At 35.6% G+C, this 27,872-nt stretch overlaps 1 protein-coding gene across 8 annotated transcripts in view; it reads right to left on the reverse strand.

The window, feature by feature from the left end:
- PHTF2 (putative homeodomain transcription factor 2) overlaps window positions 1–27,872 on the reverse strand; it is a 102,381-nt gene that overhangs the window by 28,988 nt on the left and 45,521 nt on the right. For 7 of the 8 annotated variants that reach the window (XM_037510952.1, XM_054692501.1, XM_037510959.2 and 4 more), the window contains exons 3-7: window positions 23,570–23,626; window positions 18,092–18,161; window positions 17,376–17,534; window positions 10,313–10,478; window positions 9,256–9,420 (exon numbers count right to left, since the gene is read on the reverse strand). In XM_037510952.1, the coding sequence (XP_037366849.1) occupies window positions 9,256–9,420; window positions 10,313–10,478; window positions 17,376–17,534; window positions 18,092–18,161; window positions 23,570–23,626 (617 nt within the window). The remainder of the gene's footprint in view (window positions 1–9,255; window positions 9,421–10,312; window positions 10,479–17,375; window positions 17,535–18,091; window positions 18,162–23,569; window positions 23,627–27,872) is intronic. The other variant, XM_037510996.2, reaches the window with a different exon arrangement.

Genomic DNA, 27,872 nt, shown 5'->3' on the forward strand with positions numbered 1-27,872 from the left:
AACTTGTATACTGCATTTGTGTAGGTAAAAATTTTTTTAATGCACAAAAATGTTATTTTTAATTCTATAATCACTGAGTTCTATGGAGTCTTTTAGAACTGCACAGGACCTTTAAACTCACCTACTCTAAATGCTCAGTTTGGAAACAAGGAAACAGAAATAAAGTGCTGTAAGTGCTCATAGCCAGTCAAAACTAGCACAATACAGACTTCTGACTATGAGGTTAATTATAGTCTCCTACAGCACCTCCAACTGCCCACTCCAGAAAATTGCTTTTTAGGATTTCTTCTTATCATATTCAAAGTCCAGAGAGTTTCTTTTTTTTTTTAAGATTTATTTTATTTATTTATGCATACAAGAGCTGGGGTGTAGACCAGAGACAGAGTGGGGAGCAGAACAGGTGGACTGAGTGAAATACACTGCTGAGGGGAGCAGTGGGCAAGACAGGAGAGGTCTGCTGAGCCATGTGGGTCAGTTCGCTGGCCAGGGATTGAACTCGTACTGCAGTGACTGCCAACAGCTTCATAGTGCTGAGACTTAACCTCTCCTGCCACCAGTGAGGCCTGAAAGTTTCTAATATAAGCAGACCCCTCTCCTTCCTCACATTCTCCTTTCAAGGATACTAAGGGGACAGACTGACCTTATTTCCTATATGCTCTATAGCTCTAGTGCTTCCCAGCCATTCAAAACGCACCTCCCCAGAGTTGCAAGACTTAGAAACCTAACCTTCTGCCCCCTTCCTTTCTATCAGGCCCTAGGAAGCTTGGAAAGGATAAGGGCATGAACCATTGAACAAACATCATATAAAAAGTGGTTGGGGGCAGGGGAGTGAGAGGAAAATGGATTATAGTAGAGGGGAGAATGGGTACAAGTATAAAATAAAAGGTACAGAGAAAACTAGTAAACTTTTCTATCTGGGGAAGATAGTTATAGAAATACATGTGATTCCTTTTATTTCTTCCTTGAACATTAAGAAAGAGGTAAATGTGGAAAGGCAGATCATTGGAGTGAGATAGCAGGCGCAGCGCAGCAACAGGCAGTAAGAGTGGCTCACTGAAAGACCACTTTAGGACGAGGTGCCAGATACAACACAGCAGAGTTTGGAGACGGACTACATAGGATTAATAGAAGTAGTATATTAAGAGTAATAGGAATCAGGTTTTTCAGTACACTAGAGAAGAAAAATATAAAGAAAAGATAAAATTAATTTTGTGGTATTGTATTTGCATTGGAGCTATGGAGTATAAATTCAAGGTTTTTAATATGTCTCAAGAGAAATAGAAAAATTATACAAAGGGAAACACATGCGCACGCACACACACATTTCTAGCTCTGCCCACCAAGAAAGCCTAGGAGAAACAACACCCCAAGAGCTAGGAGTACATTTAGCACTCAGATTTGGTTTCTATATACCATTCTCTTTGAAGAAATGGCTGATCCCAGGGTTGAGGCAAAGGAAGTACAAGTTGAACCTGAAATATTTATTGTGTTATGTCAGAAAATAAGGAAGCAGGGGCCTCCCCCGTGGCGCAGCGGTTGAGCGCTGGGTTGCGAAGCTGCCCGCGGCCTCTGTGACGCCGGTTGGATCCCCGGCTGCTCCCCAGCCACCGGAGGAGGGTCCCACATGGCGCACAGACCTTTCCTGCCGCCCGCTGCTCCCCTCAGCAGTGTACTTCGGTCCTTCTGCCTGCTCTGCTCCCCGCTCTGGTGAATTCTCTCACCCTCCCGCGCTTCTGACTGTACCCAGTGCTTGTATAAACAAACAAATAAATAAATAAATAAAACATGCCTCTATTAAAAAAAAAAAATTATCTATAGTTGATGAAGACTGGAGTTTATTCCAGATCATCAACTATCTGTTCTGATAAAAAAAAAGAAAAAGAAAAAGAAAATAAGGAAGCATTCAAATAATGATAGGGACATGCCATAAGACAAACTGCTCTGAGGGGCTCCACTGGCCAAATGTAGGTCAACCTGATGATCAAAATAAATGACAGTAACAAATTTAATGAAACAGAAATACATGAGTAAATAAGGGGAATTTTTTCCTTAAAAGAGTAGAATACTAATAAATGTAAAAAGAACGGAGCTAGAAAAATGACTTCTTGATACCCATCATAATAATTCTAATGAAAGTCATCAATGGATGCTAAAAGTACAAAGTAAAGATGGTATAAGTAATGGGTTATTTTCAGTCTTAACATATCTCCACACAAGACATCTGTTGAGTATAAAGGGAAAGACATTTTTACAATAGAAAATTTGAAAAACCACTTTAATCAAGACTAACATAAATATCACTATAACAAATTTCATTATTTGCCACCTGATAGAATGCAAGGAGAACTTACCATTTCTATTATATTCCAGCCAAAAATGAATAACTTGGGTTTAATCATGAAAAAAAATTTCACATTAACCAAAAAAAAAAAAAAAAAAAAGCCCTTGTTTGTAGTGTTCCCAACTACTATGGTGTAAATAATCATACTACAGTCAATTTCAAGTAGCAACTAATAACACTGAACACAGAATTGGGAAGAGATACAAATATTTGCTTCTCAGAAATCAAACAGGGCCAGATCCAACATACCAACAGCACAAACCCAAAACAAGGGACATTCTGCAAAGTGATTTTCCTATGGTCTTCAAAAATGTGAAAAGCATGAAACTTGTTTGTCCCAGATCAAGGAAACAAAAGAGACATGACCATGAGATGTTGCATGTGACCCCAGATTAGATTCTTTCATTATCAAGGATAGTAATAGAGAAGATTTGCAGAATTTGAACTGGTTCTGTAATTGAAAGATATATAGGTTTTTCTCCCAACTTTTCTGTAAATCTGTTCAAAGATAAAATTAATTATTTTTAAAGGTGCAAACTGATTTGTACCTGAATTAGGGCCTTCTTTGGATTCAGACATAGATGAAATGCTTAAGAAGAAATGGTAGAAGAGCTAAATTCCAATTAATGCAGGTAAAGATGGTCAAAATTTGTGACTGCTCCAGGTGAGTTTGAGCTTTACCACTGATTACCACATTGCCAATTAACAGTTGAAAATAAGTACCTCATCATACTGATCAATATAATCGTGATTTCTCAAAAGGAGCATAGGCAACCAAAACTCAGATGTTTAAGTAATTCTTTCCATACCCATATTTTAGGGAGTAAAAGTGTTAGGGAAATATGGTAGGAGTGAGGGATTTATGTAGAAAAATGCTGTAAAATTCTACTTAGAATATATTTTTTATAGGGAAGTAGCGGCTATCTAAGTTAATTTAATTTTTTTTTATTTATTTATTTTTTTAAAGATTTATTTATTTTTATTTATACAAGCACTGGGTACAGTCAGAAGTGCGGGAGGGTGAGAGAATTCACCAGAGCCAGAGTGGGGAGCAGAGCAGGCAGAAGGACCAAAGTACACTGCTGAGGGGAGCAGCGGGCGGCAGGAGAGGTCTGCGCGCCATGTGGGACCCTCCTCCGGTGGCTGAGGAGCAGTCGGGGTTCGAACTGGCGATGCAGAGGCTGCGGGTAGCTTTGCAACCCAGCGCTCAACCGCTGCGCCACCGAGGAGGCCCCTAAGTTAATTTTAAAATACTAAAGTGAAGTGAAGCAAGATAATTAAGAGGATTTTGATTTTAAAACAATCACAAATATCTAAATCATCATTTCTCACCAAAAGTAAAAAGTAGGGTAAAAAGAAGCTGGTATTATGAATACCTTGCTTTATTATGCTTCGCAAATACTGTGTTTTTAAAAATAAATTGAAGAGTCTTCCTAGTGGCGCTAGGGGATTAAGTCTCAGCATTATGAAGCTATGAGGAGTCACTGCAGCAAGAGTTCAATCCACAGCCAGGGAGCAACCCACATGGCGCAGCAGACCTCTCCTGTCTTACCTGCTGCTCCTCTCAGCAGTGTATTTCAGTCAGTCACCTGTTCTGCTCCCCACTCTTGTCTTTGGTGAATCCTCTCACCCCGTGTACCTCTGACCTACACCCCAGCTCTTGTATGCATAAGTAAATAAATCTTTAAAAAAAATAAAATAAATTGAAGATTTGTGGCAACCCTCCATCGAGAAAGTCTACTGATGTCATTTTTCAAACAGGCGCAGATGATGGTTAGTATTTTTTAGCAATGAAACATTTTTAAATTTAGGTATGTACTTTTTTTTTTTTTTAAATGGATTTTTTTTTTTTTAATTTTATAGAGGCATGTTTATTTATTTATTTGTTTGTTTTGTTTATACATGCACTGGGTACAGTCAGAAGCGCGGGAGGGTGAGAGAATTCACCAGAGCCAGAGCGGGGAGCAGAGCAGGCAGAAGGACCGAAGTACACTGCTGAGGGGAGCAGCGGGCGGCAGGAGAGGTCTGTGCGCCATGTGGGACCCTCCTCCGGTGGCTGGGGAGCAGCCGGGGATCGAACCAGCGCCGCAGAGGCTGCGGGCAGGTTAGCAACCCAGCGCTCAACCGCTGCGCCACCGGGGAGGCCCGGTATGTACTTTTTTTAGACATAATGTTTCTGCACAGTTAATAGACTGTATGGTGCAAACCTAACTTTTATAAAATATGCACTGGAAAAACCAAAAAATTCATATGACTCATGTTACTATAATATTAGCTTTACTGAAGTGATGTAGAACTGAACCAGCACTATCTTCAAGGTGTGCCCTTATTATAGTATAGAAAGAAATGGTGCTTTTCAACATTACCCATAAAAATCCTACCATCTGATATTTATACACAATGTACATAATACATTCATTTCACAAAATCTGGGTTAAGAATATTTTCTTAAATCAGACTAAACACCATGAGTCACAAACATATAGGCAGTGGATTAACAGTATCTTGAAAACAATAGACATACAAATCTATACTGATTATTTATTCCATAATATTGAACAAAAAAACTTTTCCTAAGAAATAATGTGCAATTTCATTGCTTTGGACAAGGTTTACACTTTTATCACTAGCCTACCACTTTTTTTTTTTTTTAAAGATTTATTCATTTATTTATATAAGCACTGGGTACAGTGAGAAGCGCGGGAGGGTGAGAGAATTCACCAGAGCCAGAGCGGAGAGCAGAGCAGGCAGACTAACGAAGTACACTGCTGAGGGGAGCAGCAGGTGGCAGGAGAGGTCTGCACGCCATGTGGGACCCTTGCCTGGCTGCCGGGGATTGAACCGGCTCTGCAGAGGCTGTGGGCAGCTTCGCAACCCAGAGCTCAATCACTGGGCCACCAGGGAGGCCCACCACTTTAATCTTTTTATGTTATGACTTGTATAGAATTTTCTTTAAAGTATATTATACTTGACATTCAAGGAAGGCCCAATGTCAAAGCTATTCTTGGGAGGAAATAGCCTATAGACATTATGTAGTATTTCTTCGTCAGATAAATGATGATTTTGGTGTTTTCTGGGAAAAAGCAAATAAATATACAGTCTATACCATGAATAAATTATAAAACTGGATATATTTTTCACATTAAAGGCTTAAAAAGTTACAACTATTAAAGAACTCACTGGCTTATAACATCCCATATCTATTTCAAACATGAAACTAGCATGATTCGATATTAAAAAACCTATCAAAAAATCAAAAATACACATGGTACTCAGCAGTGCCATGGGGGAAAAAGGATGGATGTTTTGCTGGTGTACTCAAAAATATTCAGAGGTATATAAATAGATCCAACTGAGGATCATCCTTTCATTATTTAAGGACATTACAGAGAGTTGCTAGGGTGAAAGTTAACAGTAGCAGATAATTCTTCTAGAAAATAATGTAAATTTCTAGTCCTGCTCTCATTTCTATAAAATTAGAAAACTGAGGGTGAGGGAAGACAGAGATACAGAATGCCTGAAATCTCAGATTAACAAAATCACAAAAGAATCTACTTATTTCAATCATTGCTAACTGGAGCTATACATACATCTTGATTACTTACTACCAAGACCTTCAAAAACTTTTAGGCTCCTATGTTTCTCTTGGTGTCCTCTACATTGCAGAAGTTTGAGAGGTGTGGAATAAATTAGGTTTATTTATGGTATCTATAATTTTTCTAAGACCAGTATAATTCTATAATACAGTAACTCTAGCAAGTTTAATGAGTTATACAGCTGTAGCTTTAAAATATATTTTTTAATTGGGGATATACTAGCATTAAAATTATCTTCACCCCTGCCTGTGGAAAACACAAGAGTTTGATGAAGTTTATAGCTTAAATGATGAAATCATTTAAATTCAGTCACTAAAAACCAAATTTCAGTCCTTGTACCAAAAATCTGGTAGGACTGCATACCACTTGAATTTATATTATACAGTATACTTCACTATTTGAAGAAACTCAATTTATTAAATATTTAATTTTCACCTTAAAAACAATAAATGCAAGGGCTAAATAGAAAATTTTAAGGTAGTTCAGATAGGCATATTAGTTAACATGTGATTAAATTTTATTCTGATTCCAATCACTAATTCACCAAGACAAATTTATATGTTACTTTTCTCAGAAAAGTAAATTAATCCTAATGACTGTTTTTCAGTGATATTCTGATTGTCAAATGAATCCTAAGGGACATGAAAGAAAACTCAAATTCTGAAATAAACATTATACTGAAAAGATACCTAATTTGCCTACTCAATATTGAGAAGGAACTATAATTATGCTAATTTAAGACAATAATTCACAGAAATTAAGGTACTAAGTACTTAGTAAATATGGCTGATATATACTTCTTCATAGTTTTTTTTTGCTTTATTTTCTCAAGTTCATAGCATTCCTTTATAATAATTTCTAACTTTTAAAATAAGAAATACTGTTTTTAAAAGAATAGTTTTATCTGGAGAATGAAATACACTTAGAGATCATAAATAGGGCCTTTCCAACTTATACAGTATATAAAAACAGCAATTTTCATCCTAATATCCAGTAACCACCAAGACACTATAGGCAAAGCTTACTCGTGTGATTATGCACTTATTTTCCCATCAGTTATGTTAATTCAGATACCTTAGTGGAAAATTTGAGCTTTTAAATTTATCACCACCAGAATATAATTTTCAGTTCAAAACCTTTATGACTTATCAAAGCCTGAAAGAACTAGACATCATCAAGATTTCAGATCTCAATTTAGAAGTTCTAAAATTACCATTTTTCTTAAGATCTCCTTGTACCTAATAGTCAAGACAGTCATATTCATATGCTGGCAAACAGTCCCAAAATGAGAAAGCTGAAAATAGGATATCTTTCAAAACATTTAAAGGTACAGTATCATGATTAAAGGCAATAAATCCACAGGGATTTAGCCACTGTATTATAATTGGTAGTTAAAGTCCTATTACACTCAAAAGGAAGAAAACTGAAATACAAATTTCATTTGACTAGAAATACAGAATTCCAAAGACATCAACCTGCTAATTTATGAATACGTCATAAATTTCGAACACTCAAAACAATTAAATGATTACCCCTCTCAAAGCACATTATCCACTCTGCTGTTTATACAAATGTTAGAAATGTTTAGAAATATACAAATGTTTAGAAAACTGACTTTGCAGTGATAAAACCATCCTATTCTACTATTAGGAAGGAGAGTTATTAAAAGAAAAACAAAAGAATAACAAAGAGAGAGATACAAGACAGAATGCAAACCAAGTGAAAAACAGAACAGCACAAAACATTTATCTTCTGCAGAGGAAGAATAGGTGGTTGAAGTAGTGAAGGAATCAACTTAATCAATGTCATGTTACTAAAAATTATTAACATTTGGGAAAATTGCTCCTCTAAATTATAACCAATGAAAATATTCTCAGATATATAATTGCTTAATTGTATATTGCATGATAGACTTTGCCTGAAGAGCACAATCACAAATCAATGAAATAATGATACTAGTAGGAGAATTAACAGAAGTGACTAAAAATAGTTATTTTGCAGTATCTCCTTTTGTTGACTTACTAATTTAAGTCTGAGTTTTATCAGCATACTCAGTATTTTAATCATAGCCTTTTACAAATTTAGTGTAAATTTACACTACTTTCGTGTGTATATATAAAGTAGCAACAACCCCAAAACCCTTAAGTGTTTTGAATTAACTACTCATAATAATTATACAAGATTGAGTTAGGTTTAATTTCTTTTTAAAGTTTCCTAAAATTATATTTCTCTATGTTGAAAATCTTCATGGATGATACAAACGATATACAAAAAAACCCAATGTACAAAGCAAAACTACATCTACATTTTGGTCTATAATAATGCCTATTTGCTTTATTTCAGATAACTTTAGATAACTGAAGCAGAGATTAAGGAAGTCATACAGGGCATCCCTGGTGGTGCAAGGGGTAAAGACACAACCTAAGAATCTATCTGCAGCCACTGCAGCATGAGTTTGATGCCCGGCCAGGGAGCTAACCACATGGCCCAGCAGACCTCTCCTGACTCGCCCGCTGCTCCCTCAGCAGTATATTTCAATCAATCTGCCTGTTCTGTTCCCCACTCTGTCTCTGGTGAATCCTCTCACGGCCTCCACACTTCTGGCCTGTACCCCAGTTCTTGTATGCATAAATAAATATTTAAAAAAAAAAAGAAGCCATACAACTTACAATTTAACCTATAGTACAGACAAAAATAGGCAGAAGTAAATTAGCACTTGAGAAATCACAAGTGTTTAACCCTATTATTAATCAATAAATAAATGTAAATACAAGCTAAAAAAGAAAAAAAACAAAATTAAAAAATTCTAACTATAGGGCTTCCCCAGTGGCGCAGCGGTTGAGCGCTGGGCTGCGAAGCTGCCCGCAGCCTCCGCAGCGCTGGTTCTATCCCCGGCCACCAGGCGAAGGTCCCACATGGCGCGCAGACCTCTCCTGCCTCCCGCTGCTCCCCTCAGCAGTGTATTTCGTCGGTCTGCCTGTTCTGTTCCCCTCTCTTGCTCTGGTGAATTCTCTCACCCCCCTGCGCTTCTGACTGTACCCAGTGCTTGTATAAATAAATAAATAAATCTTTAAAAAAAAAAAAAAATTCTAACTATAAATATAGTTTGATGGTATATACTCATTGTGACAGATACATACTTACACATATTTCAAAGTAATCTTTATGGTCTCTATCTTTCAATTATCCATAGCATAAGACCAAAACAAAACCTGTCAGGTTTGTCATATTTAAAGTCATTAATATTCATTACCTGAGACTGAAGTGCCAGTAAATAGTGCATCTCTATGCCATATAAAATCTTGAATAAATACAAACCCTGATAAAAAGAAAGCAGCATGCCAGAGGTCTCTGAAGACGGCGCCAACACTGTAAGAAGTGCTTGTACCATGGCTCTGAACTGCTCCCTCCTGTGTGTTATCTGTGGTACTAGAACCATCTCCTTCTCTATGTACTTCCAAATGGGCTGCTTTTCTTAATTTCCTTCATCAGAAAAGATTAAGAAAAGAAAGTAGCTTTAAAATTTTTACAAACAATTTCTCAGTAGTATGTTAAAAATTTCAGGAAATATAAACATAGAAACTTTAATTCATGATAAAATTCATATTTACTGAATTCAAATTAATCCAAATATTAAGGTACACACCCAAGACCAATTTCTATAAATGTTAAGGTATTGTTCCTTGCTTATACTGTCACGTCAATGGACATTAGTTTGTAAGGATCACACTGGGCAGATATTTACAAAAGCATTTCTTCCCTATCTGAATGCCACTTACCTGCAGATGAAGAAATAAGAAAATTTAGGTCAGAGAGAAAAACATTCTAACCAATAAACAAATTATGTAATGTAGGTTCCTTTCAAAATGAAAAGTTCTTAAACCTCAAGACTTCAAAGATATCTTAGCAATGATATTCAAAAGAGGAACTGCTCCAAAAGACCCTTCAAACAGTCTGTGGGCTGAATGGCCAGTGAGATTTCCTATGTTTACTTAATCAAGAGGCAATATTAAACAGCTTCAAAAACAGTATTTAATAGGTGAATTTAGCTGACACTTTTTCTTAGCTCTTATTTTTGCCAAAGCCTTTAACAAATAAAATATTTCCACTATTTTGAAAATAGTGGAAATTATCAGTAACTCCAGCTAACAAAAATTCACAACTGGTATTAGGTGTCTAGAAATAAGCTTTACAATAGGCATATAATCTCAAAATGGCCTTGAAGCAAATTTAGAAACTAAATCATTTAATAGCTAATTCTGAAGCCATTTTTAGCTTTATTTGAAAGAGCAACTTTATGATATTTTACTCAAGTAATTAACAATCTTGGTTCAAAATACAGAAATCTACAAGATCACTTTCAAACAGACAGTACCTTCTTCTTTTACCCCCTGTGCTTAGAGGAGGTTTGGGTGTTCTTGTTGAAACAATCTGGCAGTGCACAGTTCCCAAGAGCAGCATCAGCCATATTGGCCCGATCACTTCAGTCAGAGGTATGCTATGTGGGCTAGAAGCGGAACAGAATAATACTATTGCGGCAACTACAAAAATGGAAAGAAAATACATTTAATTATAGATCTGATATTTGTGTCTTCATAACTTTAAAAATTGTTCTAACGTTATTATTTTTCTAAATTAAGTTTAAAATGTTACTCCAGACAAGTTCTTTCCATCTATTTTATTGTTTATTGTGGCTAACCATACTACTGAGTTTAATACACTTTTAAAACAAGATAACACCCAACAGTTCCTAAAGCACAGACTTTATAACACCGCTATGAAAATTAGATGCATATGAATCTATTGCATTTCTAGTAAGATCACTGACCAAAAAAAAAAAAACATACTGGCCTCAAGTATCCTTATTTTTTTGTTTTACAAACAAGGAAGTCTATGTGTGTAATAAGACTATAAAGAGTTTCTTTAAAATAGAGGTTTATCCACTTCAAATTAATAACAAATTTGTTTAGTGGAAACCACTAAGCACCCACCAGTGTATTTAGTTATAAGAAATTTTATTTTTGTCTGCTCAGTATCCCTTAGATTTTCTAGATAAACTCTCCTTTTGAGAGTTTGCCACATTTATCTGTCTCAAATGATCTTACTTCTCTCACCTCAGGGATGAACATGTGATCTAGGCTAGACATAGTCTTAACTATAAGCACAGGAATTAATAAAAGATAAGCATTAACCTAAAGAGGGCTAATCAGAATCTTTTCCAGAGATTAACAAAGGTTCTTGATGAAGGCTTTACTCCTAGGTCACAAACACTAAGTACTATGAAAATATGAAATTGCCATGGGCCACTTTAGCTACCACTCAGAAAGAGCCTGCGTGAGGATAAGGAAAGCATAAAAAGTGAAGATATTATCTGAGCTTCACAATCCAGCAAAGCTTGAAGCCAGAGTGTAGGAGTACTTAATGATTTTGGAAATATTGGAGAATATGAATATTAGATTTTTGTTCATTTCGCTAGGTGTGATAATTATAATGTGGTTACACAAAATATATATTTTGAAGAGATGCGTACTGATATATTCAGGGATAACGAACCATCATATATAATATATAAAGTATATATAAAAATACATATATATTATATACATAATATATAAATACACTTGAACAAAACACATTAATAGACCAAAATGTTGAAAATTATTTAACCAAAGAGATGTGCCTATAGGTATTTAGGGTGGTCATGTATTTTGTCATCTAAACCAGGACTCTTGAGAACAAAAGGAGACTATTAATAACAGCATCAGGTTAACACTGGTGAAACTGAACTGTTGGACAGTCCCAGGCAAACTGGACAAATGGTCACCTAGTTATCGTACCAGTCTATCGAGCTCCCCAGTATTTTTTGAAAACTTTTGTCATAAGCAGTAAAAACAATTTTTACATAACTTGGTTTGCATTTGATTTCTGCCACTTATAAGGGAAAGAAGTCTAGTCTAATACACCAAGATTTAAGCTTGAAACACCACTTAATCTCCTAGTATGTTTAAGACGTACCATAAAAAGAAATCTCAGTTTTCTATTTTGAATAATAAACTTTAAAAAAGAAAAAGCAGGGCCTCCCCAGTGGCGCAGCGGTTGAGCGCTGGGTTGCGAAGCTGCCTGCAGCCTCTGCAGCGCCGGTTCAATCCCCAGCTGCTCCCTGGCCACCGGAGGAGGGTCCCACATGGCGCGCAGACCTCTCCTGCCTCCCGCTGCTCCCCTCAGCAGTGTGCTTCGGTCCTTCTGCCTACTCTGCTCCCCACTCTGGATCTGGTGAATTCTCTCACCCTCCCACACTTCTGACTGTACCCAGTGCTTGTATAAATAAATAAATCTTAAAAAAAAAAAAAAAAAGGCAGATAGATTTTTAAAACTGCCAATCACCTTTATGAATTTCCTCTGGAATTTAACTCAAATTCTTGAGTTGCTTTATGACAGTCTGGAATTTTGAATAGTAAGGATTTTGCTTTTTTCATATGAATTCTAATGTGACCTTTCTCAAGTTCCCTGTTTTGAGTTTTAGTTTATACATCTGTATAATAAAACAATACATAGGGTACTATAGGTTTCAAGTGAAGTAATATATGTAAAATGCTTTGAAAGGTTCCTTATACATAGTAAATTTATAGTTAACACTGAGAAGTAGTAGTTTTTATTAGCTATTATTATCATTATCATTGTTAGCTATTTTACTAGTTATTCAATTTGCTATTATTATTTTTTTAAAAAGGCACAGGAAGCAAATGCACTTAAAAAGTTCAGAGTTTCAAGAACAAAGAACATCTTAAAGCACTTAAGACCTTATACAATCTTTTGCTGATTATTTTATCTATAAAATTCAGTCCTATGACCAAAGTTCTCTGAATACTAGGGCTGAGAGCCCTGTATTTTCTATGTTATCACAAAGCTGTTCTATTCTGCCCACTTCTCCCCCCAAAAATGTATTAGAAAACGGGTGGGAAACCACTCATTCATCTCTTCTTCCTTATTCTTACTGGCTGTATCTCTCAAATTGGCCATGTCCTTTCCATAACCTCAGTTCCTGTGGTTATCTGGTATCTATGGTCCTAGTATCATCACCTCCTTCCTTTAATTCCCCAACTAAAGGGTTAAGAAATGTTAGGAGAAAATACTCCACTTCTCTTGTTTAAAGCTAAGTTATGCTTTTTGATCACTTAATGAAGTCCAATGACTAGGCAGACTGCTGGAAATTTCTGTTAGACAGTATTTCTAGAGATTTCTGCAGAGATCACCAAAGACAAATGTCCTTTATCAAGTACAAGCAGTATTAAGCAGGACTTTGTATTCTGGCTATGCGGAACTCTAGGTACAATCATCAGGAATACATAATCTCTGAAGGTCAATTTTTAGGTTTATAAATCTTAAAAAGACTAGTCGTAGATATTAGGCATTGGGAGTAAGACGACAAATAAGATACAGTCTCTGCTCTCTGCTCTGCATCAGTTTAGCAGAAAAGGGAGCTATATAAAGAAACAATACAGGGGCTCCCTGGTGGCATAAGTGGTTAAGACACAACCTATGAAGCCATCCGCAGCCACTGCAGCATGAGTTCGATCCTGGACCAGGGAGCTACCCACATGGTGCAGCCAGACCTCTCTTGACTTGCCCGCTGCTCCCCTCAGCAGTGTATTTCAGTCAATCTGCCTGTTTTGCTCCCCACTCTGTCTCTGGTGAATCCTCTCACCACCCCCACTCCTCTGGCTTGTACCCCAGTTCTTGTATGCATAAATATTTAAAAAAAAATTGTACCTCCTAACTCTAGATTCATTTGTTGACAACATTTACAGATAGGGCCTATAGAGTAATGAAGGTTATATGAAAAGTTAAGTGGAGTCTTAATCCAACAGTACTGGCATCCTTATAAGAAGGGAGAGACCACAGATCTCTCCTAGAGCACACAGAAGACAGGCCATGAGAGAACACAGTGAGAGGGGCAGTCAACAAGTCAGGGAGAAACGTCTCACCAGACACCAACTCTGAGGATACCTTGAATTTGGACTTCCAGCCTCAGAAATGTGAGAAAATTAATTTTTGTTTTTTATGCCACCCTGTTTGTGGTATTTTGTTATTTTTGCTATAAGAGATTGAGCAAACTAATACAATATTTATTTATAAGTAGATAATGTACACATAAAAGACATGTAAATCAATTGGGGGCTTATAAAAGGATTCTCAAAGATATTTGATACATAATTTAACTCTGAAGGAACAAGCAGGAGTTAAGTAGGAAAAAAAAAGGGAAAAAGACCCTTGAACACTTGGCTACTTTAAGGCAAATGGATTTGCATGCCCAAATGCATAAACATTAAAAAAGGGGGGGGGCAAGGAAATTTAAGAAACAACATAGAGCAAGTTTAGCCTGATTAATGTCAGGGAAGGATTCAGTTATTGACTGAAAAATTGAATCATGTTTTGAAGAACAATAACTAGAAAAAGATTTAGACCTTAAGTGGTGGTTGGAGTTGTAACTTCAGAGGTAAATGGACAGAAGGCAGAAGACATAGGGCTCCTGGCAATAATGTGGGAGTGGAAGGCAGCTATGATCACCACTATACCATCAACGTGCACAAAAAAGATAAACTCATGCCATTCGCCGCAACGTGGATGGAACTAGAAGGCATTATGCTCAGTGAAATAAGCCAGAAGGAAAAAGAAAATATCAGATGGAATTGATATTACAGCAGGAATACAGGGGAATATAGAGAAACCCAATTACAGCAGGAATATAGGGGAACCCAACAAGACGTCAGTGTGAAAAAATAGTAACAGTACAAAACACAACAATGCAAAAACGGACAATTATATATCAGAAACATACTGTAGTAGAGGAGGAGGGAGAGGGATCAGAGGGAGGGAGGAAGGAGCACAGGGGACTGTGGTGATGGTGCACGGGTGCCTTGGGGAAGGAGATTCTATGGGGACTACACCTGAGGGGGTGGGAGGAAGCAAATATTGTCTAAAAATGAACAATGATGTAAAAAATTTAAAAAAAAAAAGGAAAAAAAATAAAGTCAAGCCAGAGGGGGAAAAAAATGTGGGCGAGAGATGGATGATATAAGCAAGAAGTGGGGATGAAGCTGAAGATACAAAGTTGAGATATTTACAAAGCATGTAAACAAAGGAAGCAGTTATATGTAGTTATATCAAAACAAATCTGTACATATTCTTTCTACTTTTTAGGAAATGAGGGTAGGAAAAAGAATGAGAACATAACTCAGACCACTGTACCTATTTTTAGGTACCAGGAGAGACACAGGGGTTTCTAAAGGCACTAACAGACTGCTAAGATCACTAGGGTGATATCTTAACTTTGTTAATGACAGATTACTTCTACAAACTTTATTAGGAAAATATTAGTTTTTGTAACTTTCACAATTCTAAACTTTGGTTTTAACCTGAAATATATCTTTTTCAAGCCTAATCTAACCTATGTTACCTATTTGACTTAGGCAAACTAGTAAGTGAATTTCAGACATAATATAATCATACACTGTCAGTAAATGACTAGCTACATTTGGAAGCTTATTTGCCTTCCAATGCTATATATCAACAATCCTAAAAAGACAACACACAGTGATTACAATCAGGGATACTGATTATAACTCTAATAAACAGCTGTAATTTCTAGCACTTTAAACTTCCTCTTTTATAAACTAGAAAGCATTAGAAGATAACTAACTATATTCAAGTATATATATATATATATATATATATATATATACTCTCTTAAGTCATTTTGGGAGCAAACAAGAAAATAACTCATCAAAAATTACAATGAGTATATCTAAGAAATAGTTGATAAAAATACACTTAGAAGAACTATCATGGAATGGCATTACTTAACAACAGAGATCATTATCTTGAAAGCAATTATAAATTGTATACAAAATAACCATGGCAAAGTTATTATACTTAATTTTAGGCATTCTAGAAATTATGAATGTGAAATATGAAAATAATTTAAAATGAGAGAAATTTCACAAGTAAATATGTTTATTTCTGCAGTAATCATCATAGCAAAAAGTTTGTGACCAATATTAATTTAGGATTTTTTCAGGAATTAAAAACTGTATTTATAGATTTTGATACTTGTTATGACATAAGGCAGTAAAATATACAATTGTTTATATAGAATAATCTCAACCATATGAGAAATGTCATAAGCACACTGAAAGGCTAGAATATGGGTAGAATTTTAATTTAATTTTAATTTCCAAATTTTCTGCAATGAATATGTATCATTTCTTTAATCAGAAAAATACACAAAATCTTCAAAACTCATGCCGTTTTATAAGACTTAAAAGAAACTAAATAAAAATTTACAGTTCCTATTATATTTCATTAAAAAAGATACTCTTTTAGAGTAGTGATAAGAAAATTTAAATTATCATTTTAAGATTACAATTTTTTTAAAAAAGACATTAAAAAGTCAAAGAGTATGACCAATATGTTGTGCTGTATTCTGCTACTACACAGGGCACTAGAATGTTACCATGGAGGAAGACTGTGTAGCACAGTCTTGTGCTACTGTGTAGTAGTTAAGCATGTGGCTTTGCAGTCATTCTGCTTAGATCTGAACTGGCGATCTATCACACTTTGTGATTAAATGACTTTGGACTCTAATGTCCTTCACTTCCCACATCTATGAGCAAATCATAGTAATACTACCTATACTGACTGGGTTGTTATAACAATTGAAACAAGAATCTATGAAAAGCAACTTAGAATGCATAGAGGGGCCTCCATGGTGGCACAGTGGTTGGGCACTGGGCTGTGAAGCTGCCCACAGCCTCAGCAGCACCAGATGGATTCCCAGCAGCCGGCAAGAGTCCCACATGGTGGGACAGACCTCTCCTGCTGTACCTGCTGCTCCCCTCATCAGTCTGCCTGTTCTGCTCCCCGCTCTGGCGAATTCTTTCACCCTCCCGCGCTCCTGACTATACCCAAGTGCTTGTATAAATTAAAAAAAAAAAAAAAGAATAGATAGTGTATGGCATATACATAAATTTCAACACAGAATGAGGACAATGTTAGATCACAGTAGTTTAGCATATAGAGAAAATAAACTATGCCTGAAAATGAATTTACATAGGTTATAAAAAAGCAAGAATGGAGTGTTATGGGGAGGGGAAGAGTGCATTTCGAAAAGATTTTTGTTTTTGTTTTTTTTTGTAATCCTCTCAATTTCTGCTTTCCCTAACCATTAACAGATTCAAATTTTCAGAACATTATATTGACAAACTTTGTTTTTACAAACATTTTTCATACCAAACCAGTTAAATCTAAGTGAAATATTACAATATTTATCTTCATACTCAGTTTTTCATGTTCGATATGTTTAAAAAAGAAAAACCTTAGTAACCCTAAAATATAACATCTTGAAAATTAAAAGCAAAATGCATTTCTAACAATTATACCTTGAAGAAGATAAAGGACAAGAAGCCAAAAAAAAATGACTTTTGATGTTACTTGTAACCACCACCGGAAGAAAAATGGGAAAAATACAACTCGAACAATTCCCTTTCTAGTCAGTGAAGTCCACGGACTTTCAGGTTTTGCCTTAGCAAACGCAGACCCTAAAAAAAGTAAAATACGTGTACACTTATGATTCTTTCATTTCCTTAGACAAAAAATTTCAACTGAAGAGAAACAAAACATGTATAATTTCATTTTATAATATGCTGTGAGAAATACACACTTTTGGGGTAGCAGATTGTCTTAACATTTTTTTATGCTATCACATTAACTCAGTTACTTTGAAAAACTTTTTAATTGAAATAGCAGAATGTCTCACATATTTTATACATATTAGACAATGTTTAAATGTCAGTTTCAGTTAGGAACTGAAAATTACCAATATAATTTTTACAACCACATCTTACAGTTTGCTAAGCAAATGAACTGCTTTTCTTTCATACTTATTATTTCTTGGATGATTTTTTTTTTTTTTAGTGGAAGTAAAGACCAGTCAATGGTATGTAAGTGTTTTCATGCTCTGTTTTTAAATGTATTCTTACTTTCAGTTAGGCTCACATTGCATTTCTTATTATAAACATAGATTTAAAACCTATTTTGAATTCTGTTTCAAGTCAATTTCTAAAATATATTAGGCATTTATTTATTTAAGACTCACCTCTTACAAGATCAACATCTATGAGGTCTGGTTTCACATGTGCGGTTTTCTTTGGTTTATTCCTTAATCCCTGTAATATATTAAAAGTAATATTGGAATTCAATACATATATATTTTAAAATCCAAAATAACAGGGAAAAAAATCAACTTCTGAAGGTTTCAATTTTAAAAAAAGTTTTAATATACTAGACAAAAATGTAACATATTGTTTATTTGTTACAATGAAACAACTTTAACATTTAAATTGTATCACTTTCCAAAAGGTTAAGTTTGGGAATATATGCAGCATGCCACACCCAGTTAAAAGTAGAATTCTAAAACAAAGACTATTGCTATCAATTTAGATATACACACTGCGATGGTGCAATAGACTGTGTTGGCCCCAGAATGCTAAGTAGAATGTTGAGCTTAGAGGCTTGGGAAGCAGTGATTCTCAAGGACCCTGAAGGTATAATGCTGGGACCATTGCTGCAGAAAGCTGTGAATTACAGAGCTGAGGACAGACCGGGATGTAGACTTCTCAGCAGATGCCAGCATGTATGGGCAGTATCAGTTGAGACCCAGAGAGAATGATGCACACCTCAGGGTTGTCGCTATATTCACATGCCAACCACTGACCAGACCGCAATGCCACCTAATTACCTTAGAGCTTCAATGCCATGGTCAAGGAGAAGAGAATAAAGTAGGAATCATGAATTGAATTAGTTTCAACTTGAAATATGGAATACTAAGATTAAGATTCTGCCATCAGTATAAGAATGGTAAGATGAGAGGAGATAAAAATTTGGGGAGAAAAAAACTATGTAAAATAAATTACACTTTATAAACTTAAGGCTAGTATGTTAAGAACTGAAAGAACCAAGACTAAACTCCTCGGGAGCCAAAAAAGCTGAGTAGATAAGCAGTGTTTAGATGATCTATTTATTATTCTTTCAATTGGCTAAGAAACTGCCACAAATCCTCGGTCTTAATCCAAGTTTTAGTGACACCCTAAAGTAAACATTTGATTACTGTTTTGCATCTAAAACAATGAGGAAAATGGCATTTGAGCTCAGAATTAACTGAAATGTTTAAACAAAAATGTACCCTGAAATTGGGCCTTTCTGGTTGCACATGGGTTAGTCTCAGCACTATCAAGCTATCGCCAGCTCCTGCGGCAGGAATTCCATCTGCTGCCAGATCTGCCACCAAAGAGCTAACTCACATGGTACAGCAGAGACCTCTCGTCTTGCCCGCTGCTCCTCACAGCAGTATATTTCATAGATCCACCTGTTCTGCTCCCCACTCTGTCTCTAGTGAATCACTCTCCCTCCCTCCCCAGCACCTCTGGCCTGCACCCCAGTTTTTGTATGCATAAATAACTCTTTTTAAAAAATGCACCCTGAAATCAAGATGCAATTAACCTTTGAACTCCTTCAAATACTCTGTCCATCTGAAGTTGCAAACCACTCAGAGATACAAAAATAAAAAGTCAAGTGTAAAGATAAACCCATGATCATTGGATATACAGTCAATCTTAATATTCAGATTCCATATCCACAAATTCACCTACTCCCTAAAATTCATTTGTACCTTCAAATCAATATTTTGGGTACATTTACAGTCATTTTGGACAGAACAAGAGCGGTTCAAAAATTTGAGTTCACCCAATGTGCATGTCCCCAGCTGAGTTCAAACAAGGTAATGCTCTTGTTTCAGCTTTCATACTGTAAACAAGTATCCTTTTCAGTCCATTTAGTGCCATGGTGTTTGCACTGTTTTTCTGCTTTTTCTTGGTAATTTTGTTATTTAAAATGGATTCCAACCACAGTGTTTAAGTACTTCCAGTGTTTTTAAGTACAAAAAGGCTATGATGTACACTATTAAGAAAATGTGTTTAAGTTCCATATGAGCATGAGCTGTAATGCTGTTGGCCATGAATTCAATATTAATGAGTCAACAACATATATTAAAATATATTCTGTTTTTCAAAAGAAACACACATAAAACAAGGTCATGTACTAATCAGTTGATAAAACTGTTGTGACAGAGGCTCGCAGGAATTTACCATTGTATTTCCCCTGGCAGCAATGACTCAGTATTCACTAACTCAGTGTTCATGGTGACTTAATACAAGTACTGTGGTGACTTAATAGAAGTACTGTGAACGACAATTGACTGTTGCTGTACTTCATTTCCCATTTAGTATCATGATAGAGTGGCTGACAGACTATCATTCCAATTTGCAAAGTGGAAAGGCAATTCTAATAGTACACTCATTTAAATACAATGTCAACAGAACAATATTTAATTTGATACAAATTATATAATTTTGCCTTATATAATGTATTTGAAAATAATCTTACTGCACTGTTTTATGAAAAATCTGAGGCTTAATCTTACTGTTGCATGCCTATAATTTTCATCAAGAATCCAAATATATTCTTGGGGCCTCCCTAGTGGCACAAGGGGTTAAGACGCAACCTATGAAGCTTTCCGCAGCCACTGCAGCATGATTTCAATCCTGAACCAGAGAGCTACCCACATGGCGCAGCAGGCCTCTCCTGACTCGCCCGCTGCTCTCCTCAGCAGTGTACTTCAATCAGTCTGCCTGTTTTGCTCTGGTGAATCCTCTCACTCCCCACATCTCTGACCTGTACCCCAGTTCTCGTATGCATAAATAAATCTTTAAAAGAAAAAAAAAGATTCCATATATATTCTTTACTGATTATACATTTAAATTCTTATAGTACATTCCCAAAGTGCAATGACTTACATGGCATGAAGTTTTAAATTTCTTAAACCCCTAAGTACTCAGATAATGTTGAGTGAAAAAGCTAAAAACTATTTACTTTTAGAAAGAACTTCTGTTCAATGATCTACACTTTTCACACATGGAGCTATTTTAATATTTAAACTCCATCAAACCATTAGTTTTACTTTCTGGAAATCCTAATTAGTTCCCTTTCTTTCCTTTAAAATGACTCCAAATGGCATAGTTCATTGAAGCTTTAAAATTCTAGTAGATACTAAAACAGAGAAATTTAAAACTTTTAAATTCGAGTCAGTGTCAGAAAATGAAAGTTTTCAATTATAATTTCTAAAGTACAAAAATAATTGCAACTTAAAAAAAATTTTGTACCTTAGCAATATCAACAGTGGGCCTCAAATACACAGGATGAACTCAATCCATTTTTCTTAGCCACGGGTACAGTATTTTTCTTAAACTAAATTATTAGTAGCAATATACTAATTAAATATCTATTTACCTTCCTTAATAATGCAAAATTATTTTACACTATGAATAATGTGCTTCTATTAAAATGTCTATTAGCAAGAATGAAATGTGTTTTTAGGCTTACCAAGTTGATTTAATTCAAAATTGCAGGAATAGGTTTCAATACTGTTTTTAATTCTTCAATTTCTAAGTATTACCTTTAAATATATTATTTTAAGGGAGGCATTTCAGAAACAAGTTATAGTCTTAGGCTTCCCAAAGTTCATTACTGTACCAAGTAACACTAATATAATCCTCCTTACCCTAACTTCTATTTAGGCATAAAAATATTTATTTTATAAGTGAGGAAATCATATAAGTAATGAAATACTTTGTGATGAATTGCTCTCAATAACTTTATGTGTTTTGAGGCTTTCAAATTTCAAAAACATTCAAATGTGCCAACTGGAAATACAACTTCTCAAAGTATTTAATATTCCCTGTCCAACAAGTTAAATACTGTCAAAGACAATATAAGATTCTAAGGCATCTCATTAAACCTGTCTGCTGCATTTTGCTTAACCATTCCATTTCTTTATCATACTCTATATTGTCTCATGTATCTCCTTCTCTTTCCTCCTTCATTTATACCTCTCTTATCTTGCCTGTCTGTTAAATGTTGATGGTTTCCAAGGTTCATTCTCAGTCTTAGTCTCACCATTCAATATAAATCCACTCACTCCTAGCTATATTTATATGTTGTATAGAATATATAATACACACACATCTAATACACACACACACACACACACACACACACACATACACCTGTTAATATAATGAGGACTTCAAAATCTCTCTCCCTAAAGTACTACCTCGATAATTCTAAAACAGAATCCTCCTAGTATTTTCTATCATATGCAGGGCTGCTTATGTAAGTTGTTAAAATATAAGTTAATCAGAAAACTTTTTCTGCTTTTTGATCCTGCAACATCTTCCCCATTATTTTCCAGATTATGCCTAGACCCTTGGGTAAAACATTCAAGCCTCTTCATGATCTGACTTCTATTTTCTTTATACTTTTATTCCTAATCTCCTTCTTCCATCTAATCTCTTAGCAACAAGGTCCTTGAGGATTCCTAAATCAATCAAGTTTCTTCTCTTTTATGTATATTCCCATCTTCTCTTCATCTGTCTGTAATGTTTTCCTCATTTCCCCCAATATCTGTTAAAACTCAGTTCATGAATCATTTCCTCTCTGAAGTTTTTCTGAACTTGCCCAGGGATGCCTCCCCTGCACTCCCTAAAGACAAACACGCCTCTCTGAATTTATCCATGTGTACCTCCTCTACAAAATTATAATTTAACTCTTTCTCCAATGATTTAACCCTATATTTAGCACATAGTAAGTTTATTACAACTTTGTTAACTAAATTATTCATGTAAATAATTTACAAATTAAAAGAGAGAAATGGCAAAGAATCTTGCTCTTTATTATAGATGACTGTCTCAACACTGACAGATTTTTAAGTAACTACAGTCATTGATTTTCAGTCTAATATAAACATTTTTGTAGAAAACAGAAGATGTCAAGCAACTAAAGTAACCTTCTCTGGGCCCAGATTAAATTTAGCTCGTGCAGGAACACGCTGATTAGTATTACCTATGCAAATGAAAATATAAATCTTATTACCAAAAAAGAGTGATTGCTGAGAAACAAATTCAATGACAAAACCGTTTCATGCTAGCAAGGTAGCCTATGAAAATGTCTTATTAAATTTTAGAGAGGTGATTACATGTTCAAGGAAAAATCACCTACTACAAAAATAATAAATGCTTTACTTTCATTAAAATTTACTAACTTTCAACAAGTTTACTTGCGTCCAAGTCATTATGTTAGTAGCACCAAAAAGCGATCTCAATTAAGCAGAGCAGCATTTGCACAGGATCACTCAGGTGGGTAAAAACCTGAAATACTTACCAGTTTAATAAACTGTACAGAGCAATGACAGCATCAAAAGGGAGGAAAAGCAAACTAGAAGTATAAGGTGACAAGTAAAAGGGGAAAAGAGCTGACAAAAAAATAATCATTAGAAATTGAATTTAAATAGAACAGAAGATGCTAAAAAAGCAAAAAATCATCAGAGGTAGACATGACTGAAGTTTTCATAGAATAATCATAATTCATACCTTAAAAGTATATGGAAAGATTAACTAAAATGTGGTCAAGTCAACTTATAGACCTGTATTTTAGAATCTATAACGTAAAATAAACTGGTTACCTTGATTTCTCTTTGTTCAACAGATTTTTCCCATATTTGTTGATCATATGCTCCAATCTATGAAAATAAATAAAAGATAATGCTGCATTAAATGATCATTGTTAATGCCCATTCAATAACACTGCTTGAATTATAATAACTCAGTGTTTATACATTCAGCACAGATTATTCAGTTCTATCTCAGACTACGGTCAATATTCAAGATTGTGATCAGTGTATTGCAGTGATTCTCAAACTATGATTTCTGGATTAGTGATATTAGCATCAACTGGAGATTTGTTAGAAATTGAGTCTCAGTTTTGACCCAGAGTTAAAGAATCAACAATAAAGATGAGGTACTCAAATGATTTTTTTTTTAAATCCCTGTTTGAAACCACTTTCTAAGGAACCTTCTAAGTAAACAGCTAAAGCTCTGGCACATTTGAGAAAAAGCTCCCAAGGGATAAGTGTCTATTGGAACTACTAATAAAACAACAGGATTCAGTACAGTTAAAAATTACAAATATATATTGGGCCTCCCTGGTGGCACAGAGGTTAAAGACAGCATTATCAAGCTATCACCAACCACTGCAGCAGCCATGGAGCAACCCATATGGCCAGCCAGGAGTAACCCACACGGCGCAGCAGACCTCTCCTGTCTCGCCCCGCTGCCCCCCTCAGCAGTGTATTTCAGTAGATCTCCCTGTTCTGCTCTCCACCCTCTCTGGTGAATCTTCTCACCCCCACACCTCTGGTCTGCATCCCAGTTCTTGTATGCATAAATAAGTCTTTAAAAAAATTACAAATACATAAACCACTATTACCACTTGGGCTAAGGTTTAAACTGAAAAATAAAGTCATGCAAAAGCAACTGAACTATGAAGGAAACATCAAGAACTAGAATTCCTTGTAGCTTTTATGTCTTATTATATTTATATGCTTGAAATTTCTCTGAACTATATAACTCCACCTGGACAGGATGAATAAACCATTTTACTGTTCTTTTCCAAGCTGTTTTCACTTCTGTCATCTCCAGTTTCTACTAAATTTTCTATATCTCACAGGGCACTGAAATGGTCAACAGACTACAGTTATGACTGAGAATTTTCATTATTTGCATTAATTGAATATTATAATCCCAAGAAATTTAAAATACTTTTGATAACTCAATAAAGAGGCCAGATGCAGATCAAAACAAGAGATAGGCAGAGATATTATGAGGAAATTTAGTAAAGAGTATTTTCTAACTGACAGTATCATTTTACCTGAAAGCTCTTTTATCTATACCTTATTTTTAAAATCTTACTTCAAGAAATGAGAATTGAGACTATAAGAATGGCTTAAAAATAGGAGACAGAGGGCCTCCCTGGTGGCGCTGTGGTTGAACGCTGGGTTGCGAAGTTGCCCGTGGCCTCTGCAGCGCCGGTTCGATCCCCGGCTGCTCCCCGGCCACCGGAGGAGGGTCCCACATGGCATGCAGACCCCTCCTGCCGCCCGCTGCTCCCCTCAGCAGTGTACTTCGGTCCTTCTGCCTGCTCTGCTCCCTGCTCTGGCTCTGGTGAATTCTCTGGTGAATTCTCTCACCCTCAAGCGCTTCTGACTGTACCCAGTGCATGTATAAACAAACAAAACAAACAAATCAATAAATAAAACATGCCTCTATAAAAAAAAATAAATAAATAAAAATAGGAGACAGAAAGAATGATTCCATAAGAGTTCTTCATTTCTATCACTCTCATATATTACCATATTTATAATAATTTCTCCAGTCCTTTAAATCCTGTTTTATTTTTCATCACTTTTCTGTGACTCCTTTTTATTTGGGAAGAAAAAAAAAAAATCACTCCATATTAAATGACCTGCAAATTAAAATCTCATACCTACACCAAATCTCATAGACTGAACAACTCACTTATATTTAATTAAAACTGCCTTGTTCAATCAGCCTTGATAAGAGTTAAGAAAGCCTTAAGTAAACAATAACCAATTGGTTAGTCCTAATGATAAACGTTGACCACATGGCTAGCTGCCCCTTATCCTTCCCTTTTAAATTATGAATTAACCAACTTTCTTTAATCAGAAGACTGGTTAAGTATGGGAATGGGAGTAAATCTGCTCCAACTTGATAATTTAAATGGTTCCAGTTTAACTGAATAGAAATTTACTTTTTTAATGAATAGCAATTTTAGTGCACTGCATACTTCTTAGTAAAGCAATAACAAAAACTAATAAAGAGTAGGTACCAGGGCCTCCCCGGTGGCGCAGCGGTTGAGCGCTGGGTTGCAAAGCTGCCTGCAGCCTCTGCAGTGCTGGTTCGATCCCCGGCTGCTCCCCGGCCACCAGAGGAGGGTCCCACATGGCGCGGAGACCTCTCCTGCCGCCCGCTGCTCCCCTCAGCAGTGTACTTCAGTCCTTCTGCCTGCTCTGCTCCCTGCTCTGGCTCTGGTGAATTCTCTCACCCTCCCGTGCTTCTGACTGTACCCAGTGCTTGTATAAATAAATAAATAAATCTTTAAATTTAAAAAAAAAAAAAAAGCATTGTTTTAGGAGGAAAAAAAAAGAGTAGGTACCAAGGTCTTAATGCTTATTTTGATAGCATTTCGTTTCCATATACAAAAGAATGCACTAATTTATCTTTAAAAATAACTATTTCAAAATGACTCAAGAATATGGGCATAGAGATACATAGCCCTATTCCTAACATTAGGAAAAATAAAAGTAATATAAAAATGCAATAAGCCAAATCAGAAATCCTTATCAGTCCTTGTCATAATTAAATTCAATTTAACCCCAGCACAGTACTCAATAGCTCTGAGCTTAAACATGGAGCAGACAGTTTTATAAACAATTCACTGAGTCAGTAGCTAAAAGCAGAAAGCTTTCTGAAGAACGAGATACTTGTAAATAATAAAATACAAGTGTAAAGCAGTAGGATGGGATATTTCTTTTAAAGGGATAAAGATGGTTTATTTTAATGGAGTGAATTTTAGCCAAAGATTTGCTGTGTGAGGGCCTCCCCAGTGGCGCAGCGGTTGAGCGCTGGGTTGCGAAGCTGCCCGCAGCCTCTGCAGCGCCGGTTCGATCCCCAGCTGCTCCCGGCCACCGGAGGAGGGTCCCACATGGCGCGCAGACCTCTCCTGCCGCCCGCTGCTCCCTCAGCAGTGTACTTCGGTCCTTCTGCCTGCTCTGCTCCCCGCTCTGGCTCTGGTGAATTCTCTCACCCTCCCGTGCTTCTGACTGTACCCAGTGCATGTATAAACAAAACAAACAAACAAATAAATAAATAAATAAAACATGAAAAAAAAAAAAAAAGATTTGCTGTGTGAGAGGAAGGACTAACTTCATCTTTTACCTTGTGGGCTCTTATTTGGTTTTTAAGTAGGTAAGTGTAATTGTAGAACATAAGCAATTAAATGTCTCTTTGGTGGTAGCCACAGTTCTCCTTTCCGACAGACTTTTTTTGTTTTGAAAACAGTACAATGGACCCTTTAAGCAAACAGATTAAGTTCTTGAACAATGTGAATGTGCCACTATCCCAAATGTAGGTGACTTCAAATATAAGATTCTTCTTAATAATATATATGACATTACTAAATTACTCTTAAATATGAACTTGTACTAATTTGTCTTTCAAAATTGACTGTTTCTTGGGATATGTTTGTAGTACACCAGATTTATCAGAAACTCAAGGTGGTGGCAAGATCCTGGAAGAAACAAGGGATGAATTCTAAAGACCCCTTCTGGCCTAAAGCCTCACTTTATTCCACACTAAAATCTGGCACGATAGTAAATCAGAATACTTAAGACAAGATTTAGTTTTTCCCATGAAAGACCTTACTGTCTTTTATAACCATAGACCTTATAGAACCTTACTGTCAGTCATCATGATAAATGAAAAATAAGTAAACTCTAGCCTGTGAAAGAAAAGAATCATCATCTCAAGACTTAGATGAATGGATTAAGAACACTTTACAGAGCGGTGCTAATAAAATCAAAGAACAAAAAATTCAACAAAATTTCCAAAGCCTCTATTTCATCTCACACACAATACTTGGCAGACTCGACTAGGTTACTAACACTTGATAACTGTTTCATATTTCTTCCATGTAAAATTAAATAACAAGGCCAATTTCAATTTGCATTCTCTGGGAAAAATAAGAAAATACCTACTTTATGTTTTAAATGCCATAAGAAAGATTATAGGAAGCTCAGTATATTTGTCTAATAAGTAGAAAAAAATACTATTAAAAAAGGAAAAAATGAGAAGAATCTGAGATACAGATTATCAGTATAATAAAACTGACTAAATATTCTTTAGGTATTT

The sequence above is a fragment of the Talpa occidentalis genome, unplaced genomic scaffold, assembly GCF_014898055.3.
Source record: "Talpa occidentalis isolate TD23 unplaced genomic scaffold, MPIMG_talOcc4v2.1, whole genome shotgun sequence".
In the NCBI taxonomy this organism is placed as follows: Eukaryota; Metazoa; Chordata; class Mammalia; order Eulipotyphla; family Talpidae; genus Talpa; species Talpa occidentalis.